The 26,308-nt window shown below is 36.0% G+C and overlaps 1 protein-coding gene and 1 long non-coding RNA gene across 5 annotated transcripts; one reads left to right on the forward strand and one right to left on the reverse strand.

Annotated features, from left to right (window-relative positions):
- Positions 1-398: 398 nt before the first annotated feature.
- LOC146483858 (uncharacterized) lies at positions 399-4,429 on the reverse strand. Its single transcript, XR_014863702.1, has 2 exons — positions 4,290-4,429; positions 399-832 (listed from the first exon to the last, which is right to left on the reverse strand). It is a non-coding gene; the product is annotated as an uncharacterized LOC146483858 (long non-coding RNA).
- On the forward strand, positions 4,408-25,105 carry LOC146483859 (protein GPR107-like). Of its 4 annotated transcripts, XM_085105135.1 has the most exons (22): positions 4,408-4,593; positions 4,674-4,790; positions 4,937-4,987; positions 9,965-10,068; positions 13,306-13,511; positions 13,584-13,630; positions 13,682-13,804; positions 15,105-15,206; positions 17,113-17,160; positions 17,247-17,332; positions 18,583-18,658; positions 18,980-19,053; positions 19,544-19,661; positions 19,791-19,859; positions 20,486-20,547; positions 20,640-20,683; positions 20,837-20,886; positions 21,707-21,754; positions 22,294-22,329; positions 22,458-22,501; positions 22,984-23,067; positions 23,201-25,105. In XM_085105135.1, the coding sequence occupies exons 1-22, from the start codon at positions 4,408-4,410 to the stop codon at positions 23,280-23,282; spliced, it is 1,857 nt and encodes a 618-aa protein (XP_084961261.1). In that variant the 3' UTR covers positions 23,283-25,105. The 4 variants fall into 4 exon arrangements, with proteins under 4 accessions (XP_084961261.1, XP_084961259.1, XP_084961260.1 ...); XM_085105133.1 differs by having other exon boundaries at positions 13,306-13,630; XM_085105134.1 differs by having other exon boundaries at positions 13,584-13,804.
- The last annotated feature ends 1,203 nt before the right edge of the window (positions 25,106-26,308 follow it).

The following is a 26,308-nucleotide window of genomic DNA, read 5'->3' on the forward strand; positions in this document are numbered from 1 at the left end:
TCCCAGCTGTTTATATATGAAAATGTATACACATCTAGTTTTCAACAATAATTTAATATTTTAAAGATGCCTGTATGTCCAAACTAGCACCTTTTCATATTTGTTCTTTACATTACTTTTAATTGTCATAGACTTTGAAATATGGAGAAATATGTTGTGATTTCATGTACCACTTGGTCCATACACAAAATAAACTAGCCAGATAAAGAAATAAAATCAATACTGAATGAATAAATAAATAAATAAATAAATAAATAAGTGAATCAAACCTATAAGACTGTTGACATCAGATTTTTTAATGAGCTCGATACCTGTGGAGTGTGGTCAAATAAAACATTTGTCTGTTTCATCTTTGATTTTGGTAATAAGCTGGTGTGGTCTCAAATGAAGGGGCATCATTTATTCATTAGCACAGTTTATTAGCCATAATTAGATTAAAAATTAACAATTTTCTATTCAAATTTCTAAATAATAATTACTTTTTTTATGTTCAATAAATACACTTTGTATTCCTAAATCATTAATTTATGAAACAATCCAAGCTGTACTGTTTAAAACATGACACAAATGAAGAACAGCGAAAAAAAAAAAAAAAAGTTAATGTAGTAACCTAACACATCTGGAGAGCACATTACTTCCAATGCAATGCTAGACAACCGAGGTCACTAAGAAGGAAAACAGCTTCTAACATCCAGTATGTTTCCTAGCTTATCCAGTGCGGTAACAGTAAGAGTTCTTTAGTAGACAGTCACTCTTCACCATACTATGTCTTCTGTTTGGTGTCTAATGTTACCAAAGTTGTAAATCCAGACTTCTTGCTTGCTTCAAGTTTCTATAAACAATATGATATGAAAATATTTTAATCTCACTGATGAATGAAATTAATAACCTTAGCCCATCAGTATATCAATCAATGTATCTACATGTATGGAGTTGATATGCTGAGAGCTATTTTGAGTTCAAATGATTTGAACAGAAATGAATAGATAAAACTGATCATAAGAGAGGCCACTTTCCAATTCTTAGAGTTTTTTTTAGTAACAAATAAGACTTCTAAAAAGTAACAGAGATCTGGGCTCAGAAAAGTAGAGCTCCAGGGTGCCATGGCTAAACTCCAGAGCTCAACTTAGCTCCACTTAGCTCCACTTAGGCAGAATCAGCATTTTGGTATTGTTTCCAAATAGAGAGAGACTTTCAGGGCTTTGTACTCTAGACACAGCAACATTTTGGACCTCCAGGGCTCCACAGACTCATGATTGGGTGGGTAAATACTCAGAGATATTAGCTGCATAAGATATTCTAAAATCCGAGGGTAACTAACGATATGATATGATATAATGATGCAGATCTCCCCCGCCTCCACACACAGGTCCCCATTTGAGACCCTGGCAAATGGCTTTTTTCTGTGCATAATTTTCAAAATGTACTGAAAAAGTCAAAATGTAGGGGCACATAATGATCCTTTGAAAATTCAGAGTCTCAAAAAAAATTTGGTCAAAGTCTCTGAATCATTTTTTTTTTTTAAACTGGGTCAAGCTATATTAACAGTTAATGTATTAAGCTGTGGTCTCGATCACAGGTTTTTTAACAAGGTTCTCACAGTCTTACAAAGTCTCAAATTTACCATTCTACACCTATAAATAAAAATTGTGACTGTTTATTGTAATAGTTCCAACAAATTTACAGACCCAATATTTCACTTTAATGATTTTTCAATTGGAACAACATCACAACATGAGAGCCCTCAAAATGTCCATACATAATTATACACTGAAACACAAAAACTAACTTCAACTTTCAACTTGATTTAGAACTTTGAAGTTTATACTTTTAATCTACTGGCTACAGCTAGCTACATGTAGTCTAGGCGGGCCAGTCATGCGTTAACTGGAAAGTCAAACAAAAACTGTTATTGATATTAATACATGTAGGTATGTTAAAATGAAACCTGAAGTAAACTTTAAGGAGGAAAAGAAATAAAAAAAAGTCCCAGGAAAAACAGAAGAAGATATAACAAGGCTAACCAAAGACAAGATTATCACATAGCCTCCTATATTAGTTATGAAAGGTTATGCATGCATTTTCCAACTCAAACCCTAGTCATATTAAATTTCTGTTTGTGTTCAACACAGTAATTGAATGCAAGTGTGTGGTTATGCAGAAATCTGTCCACCCACGTTAAAACAAGCATACAAACTCAAATAAAATTTGACTAATTACCTTATTTAAAACTAATCAGTAACCTTAGTTACATTATTTAAAACTAAGCTCAAGACTTACCTTTTTGAGGACGCGTCTGATTTGTAATTTTTAGTAATATTAGGTAACTGATTTTGTTGAATGATAATGTACTTTTTTAACCTAATTACGAGTAGTTATAGTAATGTAAAGTGCCATGGACAATTAATGGCGTTAAATGGCACTCTATAAATGTATTTTAATTTTAAAACATAGAGGGCAAATTACTGAATGCTGATTTGTCGAAACAGAGGACATTTTTTCTTACTTTTCCTTTCACCGAGGGCAAAATTACTCACCCCTGATTGGTCGAGCAGCAAAAATACTTGCTCGTGATTGACATTTTGTTGGTTTCTTCATTTTGAGCTGCGACAACAACGACTTCTTTCAGGTTCTTTGGAGTTCGACTTTTTAAGCTGCATTGTTTGTGACAAAAATAGTTTGAAATCAAGTGCTACATCTACAAAGGAAATTCCTCAAGGTGAACTTTCATTTCTTACAAGAAATATCAAGGGATTATTTGTGTCAAAAACTTAACACTTGATTGGATTTGTTTGGTTCAAGAACTGAAAACATTCATGGCCGCAACCAAGTGCTTTCACCTCGCTATGGCTTCTTTCAATGAACGATAACTGAACAATAATAACAGTGCCCTTTTGATGGGAGGAAGGAGCAGGTCTAATTTAGTGGAAGAAATTACTCTGCAAGTTCCTTCTTTGGACCCACGGTTTGCTATTTTTATCAATCTGTAATCACGTGATTTTGAGCTTAATTTCAAGTCTGTGGTAGAAGGCTTCACAGTGCAGGTGAATCAAAATTATTGGTCTAACATTTGGTTTAATTGTTGTTATTTTGCTCATGAATTTAACTTGTATTTTCTTTTAATTACATGTATTTAACAATCAACTTTTCTCGCTTTGTCTGCTTTGTACACTAAGAAATAGGTGAATAGGCCTTATCACGGTTTTCGATGCCATTTTGACGAGTAGACAAACAGGCTCGAAATAACAGTGTTTGTATGGAAATCGGATGTCAAATAATTTTCATAAAACATCTCTTCTGAAAAATGAATGAATTGGAAACGTTTGGCTCTAGGAAAAGGATTTTAAGAAAAAAAATTGGAGGGATGTAGCTGTGCCAGAAAGCGTCCATTCGTGTTTTGAACTTCCCATACATTTGTCTGTATAGCGAACCAGCCGTGAACTGCTCTAAAAATAGCTCGGGAAAAAAATACAGGGAAATGTATGGAAAGTACAAAACACGACTGGACACTTTCTGGCACAGCTACATCCTCCAAGTTTTTTCCTGAAAATAAAAATCCTTTTCCCAGTGCCAAACGTTTCCAATTCATGAATTTTTCAGAAGCGATGTTTTATAAAAATTATTTGACATCGGATTTCCATACAAACACTGTTATTTCGAGCCCATTTGCCTACTCGTCAAAATGGCATCAAAAACCGTGATAAGGCCTATTGTTTGTTTGTTTTGCTTACGGGTAAGTGTAATCGGGTAAGTGTTTTTACTCTGGGTGGGGCTTACTGTTTTACTAAGTGCCTTGATAGTTTTACTGTAAGAAAATTTTGCCCTCTATGTTATGAACACGTACATGTAATTGCAATGAGTCCTCGTAGATCAATCAAGGATTAATTTTTACTTGTATTTCATTTTCAAAGTTTTCGCAAATTTACAAAAACTTTGAAAAAATGCGTGAAAATTAATCCTTAACTCTCTCGCCCCATGCGATTGCATATACCAATTTAATGCAACGCTTGTACGTTAAAGTTAAATAAGTAGTCAACTAGTCAACATGATTTTTCGTAATCAGTACAACTGTTATAATTATGGAAACCAAGAAACTATTTCAGTCATAAAGTGAAAATAATATGCAGTTACATCAAATAACCCAAATAAATAGTTGTACTAGCTGATGGATTATTGCAATGAAAAGCCAATGACTAAAATATGACCATAAAACTGCTGTATACACATGTCGGTTTGAGCATCACCGATGGCTGCCATTGTTTGACACTTTCCTGTCTATCTAGGTTTACCTTTTAAACATGATACGACGGGTTGAGAGTGATAAAGCGCGACAGGATGAACGCCATTATGACTGTGGCCACTGTAAAGGTAAAAAAAGCGAAATAAAAGGTCTGTTCGTCCCTGAAAATGTCCACCATTTTGTTTAGTATTCGAGCAACACAAAAGGACTGGGAAGGAATAGTGACGTCATTTTCACCACTTCGTCACAACAAAATGGCGGTCGCTCGTAATGGAAAGACGAAGCTTGTTTTTCTCATATTTATACCTCTTATTCACCTTGTTTGTGGAAGAGTTCATCATGTACAGCTAGAGGTATAGTTCTTTTATGAACCTGGAATATCTTTTGTGGTACTTGAATTCTGATAAATGCTCACTTGTATTTGCATTCTCAGGATGAAGTGAGACAGACAATCGAGCTGAGTAAGTTCGGATTTCTTAAGGATGGGACACTCAAAGTGGACTTTTCTGATATGATAATAAAAGGCAATGGAAAAAGAACTGATCTGCTTGTGAGTATGACGACAGGGCGTTGTCCAAACTATTGAAAGCCATTGTAGTTTACATGATTTCGTGACTCTCAACTTTCGTTTACAGCATCTTTTCTGATTCTCTTTTGAGCGTTTATGAGTTACTTTTTATCAATTTGAATTTTTAGTTTGGCTTTTCCTTGGAGAAGACAGGTAGCGATGGAATATCCCCGTACATGGTAATAATTAATACGTTGTTAATTAAGTAAATTCAACTACATGCATGTATGTACATGTAAATGTGAAAAGTTAAGCCTAGTTTATATGGTAAGCTGACATATTTCAGTGAACGTTATTTGTAAAGCATATCACGCTTAAGTACTACGTGTTAATTAAGGATCTCTGTGTTCCGCTGTTAAAGCTGTGTTAGAATTTTGCCAAAATGGGCAATTCAATGTCTCTTGAAATCTCAACGCCATTTCAAATGTGACATTTTTGCTGTGTTCAATTTAATTTAGTTGGGTTTGACATGGCAGAGGTTCTACGTCTGCCATTGATATTTTGCCGCAATTTCAACTGATTGTGTCGCATTACCTGACAGAAGTGCAGCACGGATTCAAATCATGTTGAATCAAATGCATACATTATACTAAATTAATGTATAATATTGATTTTCATGCATGCCAAAGTATTCAATGTGTTGTCTTAGTGAAGAACAAATAACGTACATGAAATACAATTTATTAAATTCAATGTCTGAATCAGCAGTCAAACTTTGTAGAACTTCCCTGGACCTCAGTTAAATTTAGCACAGCAGAAATGCTGCATTTAAACCAGGCCTTCAAGAGTAACATGATGCCAATATGTTTGGATAATGTTTGGTTTATATGTATACATGAATGTGAATGAGTGTTCAGCTTGGTTTCTGTTGTAAAAGAGCAAGTCTGACAAATGAAAGTTTGACCATGATCAACCAATCAGTATCCTTTTTCACAGTCATCCTGCTGAGTGAAGTTGAGCTGAAAAGAGCAAACGTTGCCTCTGGCTGTTTCTGAAACAGCAATCCACACACATTTAAGTGATTTCATAAGTATACTCTTAAAACAGTTGCCATACTGACCAATAATGAAATACATGCACGATGTCATACAAAAATAGGTCAACCACACCTGTAAGTTGTTTTCTTGGTTGGCATGTTGTGAACTGGGTGCAGAGGTAGAAATAACTTTTACATGTAATAGATACAATCCTGCCAATTGATACAAGTAACAAGTCGGTGGACTCACAGCTGACTAAAGTTCTTAGCTTTGAATTGTGGTTCAGAATGTGTTAGCAAATTCTCTTACAGAATATACTGTCAGTTTTTCGCTGAATAAAGTTTTCTGGTTTCCAGTTTGGAATTCTGGCCACTTCTCTCAGTGAAATCACTGAAGAAAATGCAAAGGGTGTTGTGGAAGGAAAAATTTCAATCGTATATGGAAGTCCGGAAGCTTGGAATTCAGAGTAAAAAAAAGTTGACGGGCCAACGCGACTCCTGCAGTTCGCAAATAAATTTGTAATAAAGCCTTCGTATCTTAGCTCTGCTAAATGATGTTTAACTTGATCATGAAGGGAAAAAAACTCAAATATACTGAATGGAGGTTTTCTTAGTCATCATTCTGAGCCGTAAGGAGAAGCTTTTCATATGCCATTGAAATGCTTGCTCTGTGACATTTGTTTAGGTTTACCGGCTTGTATTAACTGCAAGACATCAGACAGCGCTAAATAAATGCTGTCTATGAAGACATGGGATCTGTGGATTTTGTAACTCATGATTTCATGCTTATCTGCAGTGAGACTGCAGGATGTTCGTTTATTATGTATATGAGAGTCTAATGGATCCACGTCTTTACGAGACATGCAATACGTGCGACACAACAGTTTATTGTTGTAGTTTTTCCGCGATGAGGCCTTCCTCTGCTGTTGAATCCTTTTGTAGACGTTTGATTCGTAAGCCACCTTTATCAAAGTCTTTTTTTAATCTCGTCTTTGAGCACAAGAAAGGTACTTACGCTTGCAATAGTGTGGAGCGCAGATGAGAGATCGATCAATGAAAATTCTGTCACGTCAATGTCAACAGCATTTTTCCAAAAATTCGAACTCTGTCTTTACCCAAGGTAGAGGCACAAAGAAAACAGAATAAATCGCTCCGAACAACTTTTTTAGGAGTTGCAACCATGCATTGAATGAGAACGTGGAATCCGATAAATATTTTTGGAGATCGTTTCGTGTAAATATCTCCACGGGTGATGATTACCGTTGTTTCGCAGTATGTGATCGGCTGTACTTGTCACAATGAGTCAATGCTGATTGGTCTCTTTAGACAAAGGCAATTTGCCGAAGAACGGAAGTGGCTTCAGGTTCAAATCAGCAGCATGTGTGGGGGAGGAAACGCGTGATGAACCCCTAAGGACGTCTGCGTGGGAGGCTAGGTAAACGCTAACTTTGTAGGTAAACAAAGTAAAATAAGCCTGATTAGTCTACAATAGAATGGGCATGTGCCATTTCTGCCCGCGATTTCGTTTCGTTGTTTCGTGATTTTGATGCCTTTGCATTACAAAGACCGGACATAAGCTTTAAGAAGCTTCTTTTTTCAGCATCCATTTAGAGTGATTGGTATCCTCAAACAAAAACAAACAAACAAAAACCGTTGTAAACAGCTTAAATATTTTGTAGCTTGCACAGACCATTGAACCGTGGAACCCAACTTCGATTCCATGGTTTCATTGTCTCTGGATATTATTTCGCATTTTTAAGTGTTTCCTTTAGTTGTCAGCCAAATAGGTTTTGAAGAGCGAAGGGTAGTTAAGGCTAAAAATTAAATTTGCAAAAATTCTTTTCATTTATAGGCTCCAGTGTTGTGATAGAATGACTCTGCGCTTTTGCTAGCCTCCCACGCAGTCGATTTTATGGGACTCGTATTTTATTTAGCAAATTACGACGTGTGGGAGGCTACACTTGTGCAGACGTTGAAAATAATAAAAGTTTCATCGAGACATCACCTGATAGATTTCTCAGGAGTACAAAAATTAAAGTAGCACTCCCGAAATTCACTTCAGCTAACGTTTGCGAGTGGTTTGGTCAACAGTTCATTGTTTATATTTTTTCTACATACGTGCGTGATATTCCCTTGAATGACAAGATCTTGCATTTGCTCAGAAAAGTATTTGGCGTTTAAAAAGCAATCAATCTTATAATAGGTGTTTTTTACTTTATATTCCAAGAACTTAGTTTTTAATCATTCTCTTTAGAAGATTAGGTTATCGTCATTTAAACCGCGCAAATTTATTTTGTAACTCTATATGCAGAAGGCGGTAATTTAATTTTCGTCGCGGAAAGACTTTTCAAGGAAAAACGATATTTTGTGCCATGCTGTAAAAGAAATCAGCCTGTTTGTATGAAAATATTAATCAAAAGGGAAGCTTAAGACAGATATAAAAAAAGAAGAAAAAGAAATCGTCACATACGATAGTTTCGCTTTCAGCCTGTTATTAGAGACCTTTAGATTCTAGTACAAGTACGAGTACGACTACGAGATTTGACTTCAAGATTGTAGCGAAGTACTAAGAACAGATATATCACAGAAAGTTTCATTTCACTCTTTACGAAAGACGAACTTGACGCAGTTGGTTTAAATGATGATAGTTAAGCCCTTTCGTGTTTCCAAAAAGACGAGATCACCTACGTTTCGAGAACTCGTTTTCGCCACTACGAGGTTCTTACAAAAACTCGTAGTAAAATGACGACAGCTATCACGTTTTCCCGCCAAAATGACACTGGTTCACGCGCGCGCGCTCTTTGTTTATTGGAGAAACTCGTAGTCGTCCTCGTACTCGTACTAGAATCTAAAGGTCTCTATTAACGCAACTTGAACAGCTGTGGAAAGAAAGTCTGAAAAAAAATTCATTCCCATCAATAGTCCAGTTGAACTTTTTCCAGGCTTTCTTTTAGCAGCTGCTTTAATAAGATGCATGTATATTAAACTGCCATGATTGTTTACCCATTCATCCAGTAGACGCGTGGCACGAAATTCACGTATGTTGATTCGAATCAACAAGATTCAATTGTACAGTGAATTAAGCTGGAAATACGGTCAAATTTGACTCCTCTGTTCCCTGTGCCTGGATCGACAAAGTCAGGAGCCCAGTTATGGGCTCCTGTCCAAGTGAATTTTTTTGTTCAGTTGCTCATCCAAAAGACAAAACCCAGAAAAAAAGAACGGTGCCTTGGGCTTCGAACCGCCTACATTTTCGAGGCCCATCGTTTGACGTTCCGTCACTTGGCTTCCTTTTTAGTCGTAAACGAAGACCAAACTGGCAAAAAAATACACCCAAAGCCTGCTTATTAAAAAAAATATTGAGTTATGCACGCATCGATCCGGGATCTTCCGAAGTCAGCATTCCACTCGCTTAACCGAGTGTGCCACAGCGGCACATAATAAACCGCCTATTGCAATAAAGGTTTATGATACCATTGTTATTCATATCGAACTTCAAATTTCCTGCTTGGTTGATTTTACGAAACAAAGAACTTAATCGGTTTCTTTTGTTTCCACTTTGAATAAAAGAATGCAAAGAACGCCGACGCGTTTTTTACTTAAGGTTTTTCTTCAAAATGAAGCAGAAATTTGCGAAAAAAAATACAGGGCAATGTTTTTCTATTAAATCAAAGGCCATGTGCAAAACTTCAGCTCATTTGGATGACATTTGAAAAAAATGGCCAAAATCGTCACTTACAATAGTCTTGCATAAAACCCTTCAATTATTGTTTTTAACTGCAATGCCAACTAAATGTTCATGAAATTTAATAAACATTAAGTTTTTAATTTTTTTTTTTCACTTTTTTTTATCACAGACCTAACATTTCTTGGAATGGTTTGATATGAAAATCGTGTCTATGATTACAACTTGCAAATTAAAGTATGATCTGTACTGATGCATATTCAGAGCCGTCATTAAACTTTGGATATGCCAGCTCCATATCAATGAAAAATAATAGCTGGACATCAGTAAAAGACTCCCATACTCTTGTAATTTAGTCATTTTCAAACTCTGTGTAGCCAGTTATCTTCACTTTAGTGGCTGGTTATAACAGCCAGCAATAATAGTGACAGGACTGGAATATTTAGTGTACACTTGTGTATTTTATTTCATTTGTGTTATTTACTTTTTATTCAGGAACAGCACAGTGATAAGTGTATTCTTAAAGACCAGTCCCAGTTATCTTCAAATGCTAATCAAATATCTCTGGCGGTTATCAAGTTTAATCTAGGAGAGAGACAGTAAGTTACTCAAATGTACTACAGGCAGTTTTTGGCCCTTTGTGGTAGTCGAAATTTGTTTTTTGGTTAAAATTTTTCAAAGCAGTTTGATTTTTACAGTATTTGAGAATGAGAGGTGTAAGTTTCAGAGAGACGAGTTTGATTTTCATTTTCGTTTGTTTGCAATAATCTGAGGCATGGATAAAGGAAAGAAAAATTAAACTGGCTTGAAGAATAATTAAACCAAAAACAAATTTAAACTGCAACATACATGTATTTAGACAAGTTAAGTCAACAATAAATTGTGTTAATTAATTATTTTATCCTTACTTATTCCTTGACATCATAATGTCTGCTAATAGATAAATTTAAGGTGGCTTACTATATAAAGTTTTTTGGGGTGAAAGAAGGCCTTGAATCAAACTTAAGAAAAATGCCAACAGGAGTTTTATTGGAGATTTTTTTAGCAATACAATAGCTAGATAATTTTGAGTCAGAAATTAAATTTGAAATGCTACAAAAGTGTCTAATACAAAAGAATGAGTCTTTAGTGGGGGCCTGGAAACTACACCTTTTAGAGTTGTCTGGCTCTAAATTAGCCTGCGAGCAAGCTCTCTTGGGGGTGGGGGGCGGGAGGGAGAAAGAGGAGAGAGCTTGCAACGATGTCTCAGGAATTTGAATGCCGCCCCCAATACTCCCCGCGGCTCTCTGCTGTCATAGCTGTCAGAATTTGGCCAATCAGCGCAAACCGGAAACGATAGCAAACGTAAACAAACATGTGAAAGGTACAATGTTATCAGGTAAACTTTGAAAGACGGGAATCCTTGCTGACAAAAACTATAGTTTCTCTGATCGAGTATGCCTACCAAGTGCCACAAAAATCAGAAAATTTAGTGAAGGATTTTACTTAATTGTGAGCACACTAAAAGCCGATTGACCAAAAGGTCGAGGTCGCAAATGTCGTCCCAAGGGTCAAGCGAATCTTGCCGACTGCAGTGTCAACGCCGCAAAACTACTGGACATAACAAAAACGTCGAAAACTTGACACGGTCTGGCCAGGGAAAAAAGAAGCAGTGCAAGGAAATCTGAAGGATCTCAATTTTCCAGCCCGGTCTCCGAGAACGAGGACGCAATTCTCAATATCGAAAATGTGGTTTCATTGGAACACTCAACTCGTGCGAAATTTGTGATGTTGTGAACGAGTAGCGTGAGAGTGCTAGATCAAAAGGAAATCATTGCGCTTCTAAAGAACGTTGCCCTAAAAAGCTGGCCGTACCGAAGCACTCGGAATTGAGTCATTATACTCAGAAAGTTTTAATTTGTGGCGTAAGCTGAGAGATGTTCATATTTTTTTTCGGCTAAGCCAAACACCAAACAGAAGCCGACCTTGACTGTCCATCTGAAATATCGGCAATCAAAGCGGCAGGCATCCCCATTCTTCTTGTTTCTGCGATCAAGTAATCGATAAAGATACTTTGCAATGGGCAAACAACTAACATTGTTTGATGTTAGACTTTAGACTTTCAATCGCTACAAAAGGTTGAAATATCAAACTTGTCCTAAATCTCGTAGGTAAAACTGCAAGAAAATCGCTACTTTGAAGTAAAGCATTGGCAGCTTGACTTTGCTCGGGTTTTAATTCCAAAGAAAACCTAAGTTATTTAGAGAAATTCTCGCAACCTTCACAAATAGAAACTCCGCCACCATTTTTGTGTTGTCAACACGACGCACGCGAAGAGCAATGACGTAAGCACCAAATTCAATATCCACCAATCAGCATTTTGCGTTGAAAAATTCTATGCAGAAATGAAAATTCCTGAGACATCATTGCAAGCTCTCTCCTCTTTCTCCCTCCCGCCCCCCACCCCCAAGAGAGCTTGCTCGCAGGCTAGCTCTAAATCTAGCCGTAGGACCCCACTTCAAAATTTCAGGATTCAGAAAAAATAATAATATTGCCAAAATTAAGTAATTACAGGGAAGAACACGCATTCTGTAAAGTTTGAACATAGGTTGTATGGCTACACGTAAGTTTGGAGAAATTGAGCAAGAAAAAATAGTTATCGCGACTTCCTGCGAGAAACCATTGCACGTGCTTGTTTCAAGGAAAACGTGGGCTCCAGCACACTCATGCTCCAACTGGTGAGTGCATGCTGCCTTCATGTTCAGCCATTTTGCACAAAACCACAGCTCTGCAAAGGCTTCAAGGCTGTTAAGGACCAACGATCATTAGTTAATGCATTTTTTTTTCAGTTTTCAAGCCCAAACACAATCTAGCTACTTGAAGCACACTTCTTGAACCTACCCAGAATATTATGGGTAATTTTTTTTCCAAGAGCCGCCATTTTATTTTTGTGCCCGCATGCTCGCAGGCTTCCCTCAGCTGGCTTGTGTCACTTTGCATGCATGTATTGCTTTCGTGTCTTGGAGAACACGCACTTTAGGCTTGCATAGTACAAAAACTGTTAGTAAGCCACCTTATTTTTTTAGTATGATATTTCTATCAATCAAAGCAATTATTTTTAGGTCTGTGCTATAGAGTACCTTAAGTTTGCTACATGTATTTTAGCAACATTTTTATTCAGTTAATTTAGCAATATGTTAAATTGCTTTGTTTATCATGATCAGCAATTTTAATTTTGCTCGGTACAGAACAAGAGAAACAAAACTGATGACAGTCACTTGTTACTGGTTTGTAGATCTACAAGGGTTCTTCTTGTTATTGACCATTACATGCATCATGTTTTCATGACATCTTTATTTACATGTAACATACATGTAGCCCTAATATCATTCCCTTCATCTTGTAACTCTGTGTTTCATCTCCATATTCCCCATTGGCTGGATATTTGTATTTTTTTTTTTATGAGAGCTATATACATGTATATAGACTTGGCAAGTGATTTTAAGCAAATAATCAGTAAACAACTTTATGCTTTTAAAAAGGTTCCATTCTGATCTTGTTTATTGAACACTCTTTACTCCTAATTTATGTGAGGTACAAACAAGCCTTTTTTGTTTTTTTGCTTTATTGGTACAGGCCCAGCAGTCCTTTTACAACTGTTTGGAGCCAAAAAGAAAGGAGAGACAAACATTGTACATACATCAAGTGAAAAAATTGCGTAAACTACTTAATATACATATATAAAGTAAAGTTAATGCATTGGAGCACTGTACAACACAATTACCTCTCCAGACATGTTTTCTTACAAGGAGAGGCATTGACTAAATTAATTATTTGTTCATTTTTTTGTCTTTTAGTATAGTAATTGACAAGATTGGCAGCGATTTCCTTAACTTAACCATTGACGACAAATCCTCCCTGCTAACAACAGTAACAACAATGTCTGCCACCTCAACATCTTCACCAGTTTCACCTCCCACTGAAAGCAGTACGATGTCCACAGTTCCCACAAGCCAGGAAGCATCAATACCCAAAAGCAATACAGCCTCTCAACCTTCAAAAGGTGACAGCATTCCTGTAACCGAGGCAACATCCACGACATCTGTAACTGAAAGCAACTTAACCATTCCTTCAGAGGGCAACAGCATTCCCAATAGCCAGGCAGCCCCCATTACATCTGTTGTTTCAACTCCAGGACATTCTTCTGATGAACAGCAGAACACCAACTTTGAGGTCAGGCACCAAAAAAGAAGAAATGTTGACAAAATCCATCCCACTCCTGCTCGAAGTGAAGTTCAAACCTTGCCTTTATACAGATCACCAAATAATGTATCTCACTTCAAGTATTCTGGCAAAGTAAGTACACCTTCTGTACACTTATGACTGTAAAATTACCATCTGCAGCAAATCACTACTAATCTCAAATATACAGCTTTTAGTCAGTCAACACAGCATTCACTCAGGACATCCAGTGTTCACTGGGTCTGGCCAAAGAACAATAAATTATTTGACCAAACATCTTTTTCCTTATGTCATGACAGGTGTTGGTCATTGTAATTTGAAATGATAGCTCGAAATTTATCGTCTGTCTTGTCAAGAATGTGTCACAACAACAACAACAACAACAACAATACTGTACTTTAGTATTGTTTATACATGTAGGTGTGGATAACTCCGACTTCAAATCAAATCACAAAAAAATAATTATTGTCAAGATAAAATTATGGCCTTTAAATATAACAGTTCACCAGAATGGCTTTTTGATTTTTTGCTCTCAGCCTGGTGCTCTCAAATATTTTTCTGTTTTTGCTGGCATCTTAACCATTGAGTGAACATACCTGGAGGAAGTTTAGCCTAAATGTTAAGAAAAGTCAATACATTTTTAACTAGAAGAAGCAGTAAAGGAGGAAGGCCACCCTTTTCTTCGATTTTTTCTTGAGAAAATTCCTTCGTTTTTTGTGTGTTTACAACCATGGTCTGGTTTTTCCAATCACTCTCATTTTTAAGACAAGAATTCCCCTTACATTGACTGATTGCATTGGTCCTTCCTTCTTTTATTTCAAGTCTCCAAATTGCTTTCCACTTATTGTATAATAAATTATTCATTTCTCTCTTTGTTCTTGACTTTTATATTGAGCCTACAGTATCATGAGACATATTTGACCCTCTACAGTCATGCAGTTATTTGGTCTCCCATGCCAGTGGTTACAGTGTTTAGAACACCAGCAGTTTGCACCTTGAAGCTCATGGGTTTGACTTCTGTTATGATGACTCAATAATGGTTCTGGGTCTAATAATAATACTTTATTCAAATACATATATGCTCATAAACATGATACACGATACATATTTGAAAAGGAGGACTGCGAGGTTATCCCTATAAAAGGTCCCCTAACTGAACGTTTTAAAAATATTAAAAAATTACAAAAAAATACACGGATAAAAATCAGCGGTGCAAGTACAAAATAGTTAGTAAGAATGATATTCAGTAAGAAGATATTTTAGTAAGAATGTCTATTCCACCTGAGATCATTTTTTCATTTCATTTCTTCCATGTTGTCACTGTACTTGTCATGCATGTACATGTAGACTCCCTCCATGTACATCATGGCACTCAGTAGGGAGAATTGATGTGTAAATCTTGGCTGTTTTTCAGTTTGTTGTACAAGTGAAGAGTAAGGCTGAGGAGGGTTTATACAATCTTTATTTCCACAACTGTCCTGTTCCTGACAAGAAAAGAGTACCAGTGTCAATACAGGTAAATAACAAGGTTAACTGTTACCACTGCCGTTAACATATTCTTGTACTTGTGAGGTCCAACCAAACTCTGTAACCTGGGCACCTTTTCCGAGGTCCAACAAAGTTCCTGCAGCCTGGACCCCTTTCCATTGGTTTCATGAACATTTCAATCAGGTGGCTGATTGTGGGTTAAACCAGCTAAATTTGTATTTTCCTTGCTTAATATCATGAATATACTTCAGAAAAATAAAAATTAAACCAGTCCAAACCAAAACTGAAATATAACCTTTGTTTTATGTTGTATTTTTTTTGGTTAATGGCAAAATAAACGAATTGAAAAAAAAAGTTTTAAGGATAAAAGCTATATATCATTTCCATGATAGCTCTTCGTAAACATTTTGTACAACGTACTTGGGTTTGTAAGGTTAGGTTGGTACAACCACAACTTAATTTAACATTAATATATGTTTATATTAATATTTACAGTAATATGCAGTCTGCATATGGCAGAGCTAATCGAAGCAGGCCATGTGACTTAAATAGAGGATATTACATGACAGCGGGGAGATACGGAATTCGTCTTCGAGTGTTGAATAATATTTCACAAGTGAGCGCAGCGAACGAGTGAAATATTTCTCAACATGAGAAGAGACATTTCGTATCTCCAAGCGGCTATGTAATGTTCTTTTTATTATATATATATACACCAATGAAATACCAAATCATTGCAAAAGGCGCAATTTATTATGAACCCATAGCAGCGGCGATCTTTTTACGTGTGAAGATAACATGTTGTTTTCATGTGTGAAGATATTATGTTTTTACGCGAAAGCTCACCTGGTATTTCATTGGTGTTTATGTAATAAATAGACGATATTACATGGCCGCGCGGAGATACAAAATTTCTCTTCGAGTGTTGAAAAATATTTCACGAGTGACTGCAGCGAACGAGTGAAATATTTTTCAACATGAGAAGAGAAATTTCGTATCTCCAAGCGACCATGTAATTTTCTTTTTACAGTGGAACCTGTATTAAGCGGTCACCCTCGGGGAATGGCTAAGTGACCGCTTAATACAGGTTGTACAAAATACAGGTCAGAACACGGTGAAAATGCCATTTTATATTACGTAGTAAACAGCTCATGCATAAAAGCGCTCAAAAATCAATCGTAAACCAGGCCGAGTTATGTCAATACAAAGTACAACTTAAGCGAAAAGGCCACAAATAAAATCTAATATATAAATAGAAAACGTATAAACAGGTAGGTCCCTGGTGTAAACTAAAGGTATATTAAATATGGTTAGAAATTTGGCTTGCAGTAACAAGTAAATCTGAACATACTGTTCTATTAAGTTTACTCCTGGCTTTCATCGCTGCTTTCAACCACCCTCATACAACTCGACGTCGTACGCAGTTTTCCTCTTTGTATTCAGATTTTCTTGTTCTTCTCTGCATTCGATCAGTTTCTTATCTGTGATCTCGACAAATCTGCTTGTGCTTGTCTCCATTTTAGCATAAAATTAACTTCGACTTGCGAAAAGACCAACTCAAAAATTTCCGAAAGACCAAACGACAGCCAAACAGTGGAAAACCCTTTGGAAAGCCACAAGTGCTTGACAGCGCGCGAAAATACTGCGAGTTGATTGGTCAAAAATGATATCACACATGTGTGGATAAAAATGATATCGCCACTGGCGGGATACCGTTTTTATCGATTTGCTACCACTCGGTATACCACTAAATTTTATATAATAATAATAATTATTACATTTTACAAAGTTTTGTAAATAGAATAAGTTAGTAAATATATACTGCAGATGTCAGTTAGTATCAGGTTAGGTTTGCTTGGGGTCCAACCCGCTTTGTTATGACAAGCTACAATTACAGTGTGTGTTGTTTTGTATTTTTTGCTTTGTTTTTACAGATTGACATTGTAGAGCAAAACGGCAATAACTTTTTATCAGCTGGAGAGGTGAGGCGTCAGACATGCATATTATTTCCTGAATAATATTATTATTTTTATAACTCATAATAATTATTAATACACCGGCCTTTCAGGAACCATTGCCTTACATGTTTGGTGTACTTTCTGCTCTCTTCTTTGGAACTGCAATCTATTGGCTCCATGTGCTAAGGAAAAACAGGTAAGCCTATCAGTATGGGATGGGGAACATTGCAAAGAAGGGTTTTGTTAAATGCTAAAATAAATTTTCATTGCCTGCACACCAAGCCTGGTTAATCAGCAAACTGCAGTATAAATATTTTTACAATGATTGTCAAATTTCTGATGCACTCATAAGCTAATTTTTATTGTCATGAGAGTACAGACAGGTTAGTTTTAAGATAGATAGCCTACTGCCATCAGCAAAATTTTACGAATCAAACGTTTTAGCACTGTATTTTGAATGAATTCTTGGATGTATAATTTAATGGAAAATTTTTATGAAGAAATTTGCCATCGATAAGAGGACAGATGCACACAAATGAGGTTAATTTGTTACCTTTTATAATGGTGTGAACCCAGAAGTCATATCATCACATTCAATAGTAAGTGTGGTCCTAAAAAGGACTGTTGCTGGTGACACTAACTGATGTTTCAATAACCTTAGTCTTGATGCTGATGGTCACTTCTGCTCAGATTGTTGCCAATGATCAGTCAATGTTACAAATGACAGATGTTTTCATGCCTTTCTCGTTGGTGCAATCTTACTTTAGTGACTTACGATTTAAAGCAAAACTTGGCCAATTATACCTTCAAACCTTAGTTGAAACCTTAAACTTATATATACTAAGGTCATGTCAATGTATTCATTCTCCACCAAGATGCTGTGTTCTAACTATTTATTATTCCACTATTATGTCATTTCACCAAATAAGGTCAAGAGAACACGCAAAGTATGAGACCGTAATACACTGTAGTGTCCCGGTTTGACCGGTTTACAACAGAGCGAATACGGACGGAAAAGGCAGAAAAAAGGAGCAACAATGTCCGGACTGGACGAAGAATAGTTTTTGAAACGATGCAGACTCGAAAACAAGTTTCACTTGTCATTGATCTTTTCATTTTATCTAATCAAATTAAAGACATTTAACTGGCTTTCTGTGTTGTTTACATCATTCGTACGCGCCATATACCGATGGACAGTTGATGCCGGGTGCATTTGAAAACTGTTACCAAAACAGAGAAGCCAAAATAACAAAATCTTTTTGTAGTGGAATAATAAATCTCTTATTCGATGGTTTTACATATAATACTCGCGGACATTTTGCTCATTGCTCGTATTTTTCCTCGCCCCTTCGGGGCTCGGAAAAATACTACGCAACTCGCAAAATATCCGCGCGTATTATATGTAAAACCATCGAATAAGATATATTTACTACTTATCCTTATCAGGGAATTTACCTACAAAGTCCATTACATGATGTTTGTTCTGATTTTGCTGAAGGCTATGGATCTTATGTTTCAGGCAGTAAGTACTGTATCATTAACACATTTCATCACACCTTCATCACGTTTTTAAAAGATTTATTTGAAGATAGTCAAGGCTGTAACGAGTCTGTTTGTATTTAAATTTATGCTTTTATACCAAATGCATTATTATTAATTATTTATTTTTCCAGCTACAAGCACTGGTTGTTCTCTTTATAAACTAAATGCATTTGCCAGGAATTGACAGCTGTTTTAATGTTTTAGTGTTTTCTGCATTTTTTCATTTTACATTAGTTTAGAGTTGTATGTGCTGCAAACATTCTACACACACATTAACATTTTAATGTTTAAAATTTACTAGGTTAATTATCACTTCATCAGTAAAGATGGTAAACCGGCAGAGTCTTGGGAAGTGTTGTACTATATCACTCATCTGTAAGTACACCTCAAGAATGAATGTTTGTTGCACTGTAGAATGTCTGGCAATAATGAAAATCAGTCAATCAATTTGGCCATTTGTTTTTGAGTGAAATATTGAAATACAGTGAACTATTGAACTCAATCGATCTTTCACAGCTATTTTAGGTTTTGGTGAGATAGTGAGAAATCAAAATGTTCTTGCAACAGTTGGCACGAAACGTCATACAAAATAAACTAACACTGACTGTGTTAGAGACATTTTACAAGGGCCAGCTAGTTCATGCTTCCCATACATTTGACTTATTGACATGATGATAGCTGGAGATAGAGAGTAAAATTACACTGGCAGAATGCAGTGTAACTGTATAGAAGGAAGTTGTCAGTTTTCTGAAATGATCAGATTTATTACATGCTTTTTGGGTGACACATTTATAACATGTTGGATTTTAACTTTAAAAAAAATCAATTAACTAGTTGCATTAATTTGATTATTTGATTATGATAGGTTAAAGGGAGCTCTCTTGTTTACAACCATTGTCCTGATTGGAACAGGTTACTTCTTTATCAAGCATGTCCTTTCTGACAGAGACAAGAAGATTTTTATGATTGTTATACCATTACAGGTACAATTCACTTGTTATTTAGTGCATGGCTGAATGTACTCAGTTACACATGTTTGTTACTCCAACCAGCAAATTATACAACCTTTACAGTTATCATACATGTTTTGCTTAAATTCATTAATTTTGCAGATTTTAGCAAACACAGCCCAGATTGTGATGGAGTCCACTGAGGAAGCAAACACACAGTATACAACATGGATATCCTTTGATAACTGAATAAATTACAAGTAGTATAAAAAGGAACTGCAAAATGCATCTTAGACATCCAGTCCATTTAAATACGTTAGCAAACCCCCAGTTGTTATCCTGCATGGCTTTTATCTCACTCCTAATGAACAGTCTTTAGCATTCTTTTACAACTCCAACTATTTAACAATTAGATTATGAGCTCGAGATTTCTATTGCGTGATGATGATGAGGGTGCTATCAGCTATCATGCATAGAAATCAAGAGCGAATAATCTAATTGTTTTAGTATAAATCTACTAGTCGTTCAAAACTAAACAAGTAAATTATCCAAATCGTCCTCACAGACACTTCGAAAACGTGATGAAGTGGCCCGCCATTTTGATGAAAACTGCTACTCACTATCTATCACAGAATAGATAGCGAATAGCATAGCCAATCAGAGAACAGCATTCGTGATAGAACACTAGTAGATTTATACTAATAGTAAATAGACCTTAGAATATATTTCTCCAATACAGCACCACAACTAAGATCATGCCTGCAGTGGTTGTATACACTGTATTTTATCAGTGTGTTTGCAACAGGCTTTGTACAGAAGTACAAAAAGTGAAATATTGATTCCTTGACTGTGGCTACAAAGAACTGTTCATCTTGGTGGACTTGCTCTGCTGTGGTGCAATTCTGTTTCCTGTTGTATGGTATGTGATTCTTTCATTTGTTTGTAATAATTTTAAAGTTTGAACAAAATGTTACCCTTCAGATTATGCTCACAGTCTGTGTTATGTTTCAGGTCAATAAGACATTTACAAGAAGGATCACAAACTGATGGAAAAGGTACTGAGCGCAATGGTGTACAACCCTGGACAAAACTTTCTGAGACCATTTCATGGTCATTCCCATTCTTGCTTGTCAATTTTTCTTTTGTCAAGTTGCTGTTGTTCAATGCTTTTAGCTGATACTAATTTATTGTAATTTTTTTTTAACCAGCTGCCCTCAATTTAGCCAAACTGAAACTCTTTAGACACTTCTATGTGATGGTAAGTCAAGATAAAACTGTGGTTGTGCCTTTCTCTGTGACATTAACCACCAGGGCCCAGTTGCTTGAAGCATGGCTAGCACTAACCCGGGTTAAATACCATGACAACCTATAGGTTTTAATACCTCTTAACCAATGGTTAGCGCTAACCATGCTTCAAGCAACTCAGCCCAGCTTATTTTATCAGTAGGCTTGTGGTAAATCAGTTCAACTTGCTGATCGACATGTTACAAAACAAAATTTCTGCAGACTTGTGTTCCACAGTTGTAAATTAAAGTATTAACACAGATGAAGGCATCCATGCGTATTTCCTTGAGTAAGTACAGTAGTTTGATTTTGCCTCCACATCAAGCTGTCTCGACTCAGTTATTTTAAGGATGGTGCCTCCTATTGTTACTGTGCATACGTTTTGTGCATCTCGAGATGATTGCCAAAACTTGGATTTCGTAAAGATGATGCCTGCTAATACAAAGATATTCTTGCACAGTTTATGATTTCACAGGTAAAGCAGATCTTAGCAAGGGCTGTTGGAATCCAAAAAGAAAATTGGGGATAACCACACATTTTTCAGAGATACAGAATTGAGGTTCAATTTGCCATATCTTGTTTAATATTTTAAGGCTTTTTAGATTATTGTTCTTGGTTGATTATCTCTGAACAATCCCTGGTTATCTCCAATTTTCTTTTTGGATTTTACCTGATCTGTATTAGGCTCAGGCACCATCCTCAAATCACTATCAAACATCAAATCATCAGACTATTTCCACTTGTCCCCAGCTTTTTATGCATGCCATCGCTTTTTGTGTTGTATTTTTCACTAGATTGTGTGCTACATCTATTTCACTCGAATAATTGTCTACTTGATAAAGGTGAGTCCAGTACTGAGTTTACAGGTTGTTGTTCAGTTTAGTAACCTGCTTAGTATTGTGTAGACTTGTGGAATTAATTACTGCTACATGCAAACACTGTTCCATATCAGATCAAAAGGATTACTACTATACTCCTGCCGCTGTAAAACTTTAAAACTTGCCACAGTGACTGTAAAATCTCTGCTGTGCATTGTATTTTTTTAAAATGATAAGAGCAGTGCTATCCTAACTTTTGTACTTACATTTTTTTGTAGGTTTTTGGAGTTAAATAAAGTTGACTGCTAAATGAATGGCAAATATCAGATGATTTACAATGACCCATGCCCAACTTGTTAGACTAATTTTTGTGGTCATTTTTCAATATCATTCCATCCCTTTTCAAACTTATTTTCAAAACGTTTCTAATAGTGGGGGTAAAGGATACCTATTTTTTGACAATCTTCACTTTCCTATATGAAGGCAGTGCGGATCACATTTCCAGTTATTAGCGTCTCTAGTGGTATGAATAACACTTACTTGCTTGTGTATTCTCATTTCAGATAACAGTACCATTTCAGTACATGTGGTTGGACGATGTAAGTTTTGTCAGGTGCACAGGTGTTGTTCATCTCTGATTGCAAGCAGATGAACATTTGCCTTCCTATTGAGTAATTACTGTACATATGTTAATTTGCTGGCTCATGTGTATCCATTTTAATTTCAGTTCTTCAATAATGCAGCATCTTACGTCTTCTTTGTTCTCACTGGGTAAGAAAGTTCAGTTTCCTAGCCGGATTTTGTTTGTGTGTTTCCTTCTTTCTTCGTTGCATGTAGTTACATGTACATGTAAGTACTGCATGTAAATGAGGGTGTTTGCTGTTGTTGTGGTTGATATTGTTGCTTTTCCTGGGATGGTATCACCTAATGAAACATTACAGGAAAATGTTATATTACAGTGTAAGTGGAAGGGGACAGAGTAATAATTATTATCACCAGGAGATTTTCTGTTTGTGGGCATCCATAAATTATTACATAACAAAATGATTTCAAACAAAAGGCTGCAATTCTCTAGCATTAGGCCGACAGGAATTCGGGATCAATAACAAATTGAAGGTTATGCAACTCCCAGCAGTTATGATACGACTTTTACAGCATGATTATAAAAGACTGTGCCATCGTTAACAGGTTTTGATGGTCTGGTACTGATTTCTCCACTGTATTCCAATTGTGTTATTTTTGTTTAAATGCAGATATAAATTCCGGCCCGCTCCAGATAATCCTTACCTTCATGTACCTCAGGGAGACAGTGATGACGAAATGGAGATGGAAGAAGTGTAAGTACTGAAGTCCGGTTTTGGCCTTTTCTGCCCAACATTTCATAGTCAGCTACAGTACTTACTAAGCCGACCTCCTAGGCCAAGCGTGCGGTGATGTTTGCTTTACTAAGTTGTTTGTGTTTTATTTCAGGCTTACAAATGCCGGTCTTGCCAATGGAGTCACCAGACTACAGCCCTCATCAGACGGGAAGAGAACATTTGAAACTGCATAACAGTTTGCGAACAGTCACAGTTTAAATAACTATTAATTATTAAGATTAATTAATCAATTAATTAATCAAGATATGACGGTGTAGATTTCTAATACGGTTCTCCAGGACAGATTCTATAGAATTTTGTAGAAACAGGGAAGCGTAAAGTGCATATTTAATTGAACTGGTAATGTACTGTAGGAGAGATGTTCAAGGATGATCTTATAGGCAGACCATCCGCCACACAAGTGTTGACATTTTTTAACATTAAAAATCAGCCTGATGAAATAACAAATATCACTACTGAAAAGAGTATTATTATATTAAGTTGTAAAAGGATATAAGTCTAAAGATTTGCAGATAACTTGCTGTTATGTTCATGAGGTTTTGGAAACATCTTACTGCATAAAATTTAAGTTTTTCGCCCTTACCAACTACCACTTAAACTTATGTCGCTGGGAACTGAGTCAGGTCAACTACCAACTGAAGGTAGATTTGTGTTGGCCGTCAGGGCTATCTTGAGATGGATTGGTTCACTCATACCAGCACGACGCTGTAATCATTAACAGTGTCCTTTTTGTTGTTTTTCTTTTCTTTTGTTTGTTTGTTTACTTACCACAACATGTCAATGTTAGAGGGCTCTTTTGAAGTATAAACTTATTTATACTCTGTTTTCCTGACGTTGTTTAGCGAGGCTTCGCTTAAAGGGTTGCGGGCGGGGGAAAATTTCCCAGTGGAAATTATGTAATGCTGTTGTTAATTAATGTGTGGCTGGGGAAGATTGATATAAATATTATATGCTTGTATAATCAAAATCCTTTACTTACGTAACGTGTGCAAAGTAAAGTGGAGAAGAGTGTTTTTTTGTTGTTGTTTTTTCGCTTTCTCAAACTTCTAAGACAAGGTTGCTATGTGTTTTACTTGATGGATAGTGTCTTTGTCATGAGGAAACACACATCATGCACATCATTCAAGAATAACGCTCAACTGGCTGTTACTTTTTTACAAGTAAAAGATAAATGAATAAAGTAGAATTTAATATCTGGAGATGTGGATAGGTGTTCTTAGTTGGAAGACGGTTTAGCGTTCAAACGGACAAACAACAACAAGATATCAAATGTGAATAAGGGAAAAACGAAGACTCCCGAGTCTTCGTTTCTCCCTTTTTCACATTTGATATCTTGGTGCAGAATAACATCATTTTAGAAAGTTTGAAGGTGCGTCACAGTGGTGATGGTGAAATATTATTTATAAGTGGGCTGCTTAACCTGATGTTGTGGCCCTTACCGAAATCATGTTTTCATATAAGTCCAATTATGTGCATTTTGTCGATGCTAATCTTAGAACGTACCTTCATTGTTAACATCCTTTGCCATACGAGAATAGTTGAATAAAATAAAATGGGCCCGGATGGCACTGGCGTTTTATGATTGGAAATACCCAGTAATATGTAGTTGCTGTTAGTTGGACGATAACGCGGTCATCTTCCGGATATTTTTAGCCATTTTTGGCTATCCAAGCAACCAATAAGGAAAAAAATATGGTCAAACTGTTTTCATTCAACAGCTCACTACGGCAGGTGACTGTCCTTATTGCTGACCGAGGTGTTCATATTATAGACGTGTTTCAGAATGATCCGTTGGAAAGTAGTCGTGAATTCGCATGAAAACATGATCTATAATGCTCAAAAATACTATTTGTTGGATGTAGTGAGATTTTATCATGGAATGAACTCAAAATGACTTCGTTTACTTTAGCTTGTAATTGATTTCTGGTCATTGCCATCTTGTAATAAGAGCTCCACTTGAAGTGAATTGAATTAAAGATTTTATCTTGATACTGTATCTCGGCTCCGTGTCAGTTATTTCCCATTCCTTGAGGACCGCTTTAGTGCCAGTGTCGAAGCAAATTATTTTATTATTATTATTTATTTATAACAACTTTATTGAAAAAGAAAAAAAAATCAAAAGGGTTACAACAAAGAAGAACCAAATCCCCATATTGAAGTTGTACCCCTAAGTTTACAAAGAAAAATCCGAAAAAAAACCCTTCTAAAATAGAACCTAAATGTAATAAAATACTATATTATCTGAATAAGAAGATATAACGAAGAGACAAAATTCTCTGTATCGATCTGTAAACTCGGAGTAACTCCGAAAACTCGGAGTAACAGAGAATTTTGTCTCTTCGTTATATTTTCTTATTCAAAGCTCTACACTTAAAAAGTGTATTGAGCACTGTTGAACGGCTTTAGCCACTTTATTACACGTACTATATTATAATATAAAATCTATATGCGATAAAATACTACATTATATTATATATATTATATGGAGTAATAATTCACTAATCAAAACGATTAACGTTTTCATAATATCTGATAGAAATGAGTTACTATTTTTAAGTGACTTCCACAGAACTTTCACTGAATTACAATCAACTAATGAAGGATGGAGATTGTTCCATGTATCAATATATCTATACCAGAAAGAGTTAGAAAGTATGCTGGTTCTTGAATAAGGCTTATTTAAGTAATATAATTATCGAAGTTTGCAAAAGAATCTTCTTTAATAAATTTGAATAGTTGAACTAGACTTAAGAATTCTCTACGAAGACATAGAGTTAGCAAATTAACAGTTTTTAACAAAGTGTACGCTCAACACATTAGATTGGCTATCGATGTTTCTGTTTCCAAAAGGGGCTCTATTTTATTTGGTAGATCACGGAATTCCCTTCACAAAGCACATTAAACTCGTTGCCAGTAGTAGTTTCTAGTTGTGAACTCGAAGTGTCTGAAGGTTACTTTGGAATTGAGGCTCTTTTCAGTTACAGTACAGTGGTGGGATGGCCAGCTGGGGTCCTCCAAGGCTTGCACACTCACGCTAGTAACAACACAACCACCGCAAGACGAAACTTTCATTGTACCACCACATTACAGTACACAAATGTGTGATCAAATGCTCAGTTGTCTTATATTTCACAACAAGATATTTAAATTGCTGAGTGTGAAATCACCCCGCTTTCCCACTGCTTTTCTTGCACGGTAA

Source organism: Pavona decussata, unplaced genomic scaffold, assembly GCF_977016875.1.
Source record: "Pavona decussata unplaced genomic scaffold, jaPavDecu1.1 SCAFFOLD_37, whole genome shotgun sequence".
NCBI lineage: Eukaryota > Metazoa > Cnidaria > Anthozoa > Scleractinia > Agariciidae > Pavona > Pavona decussata.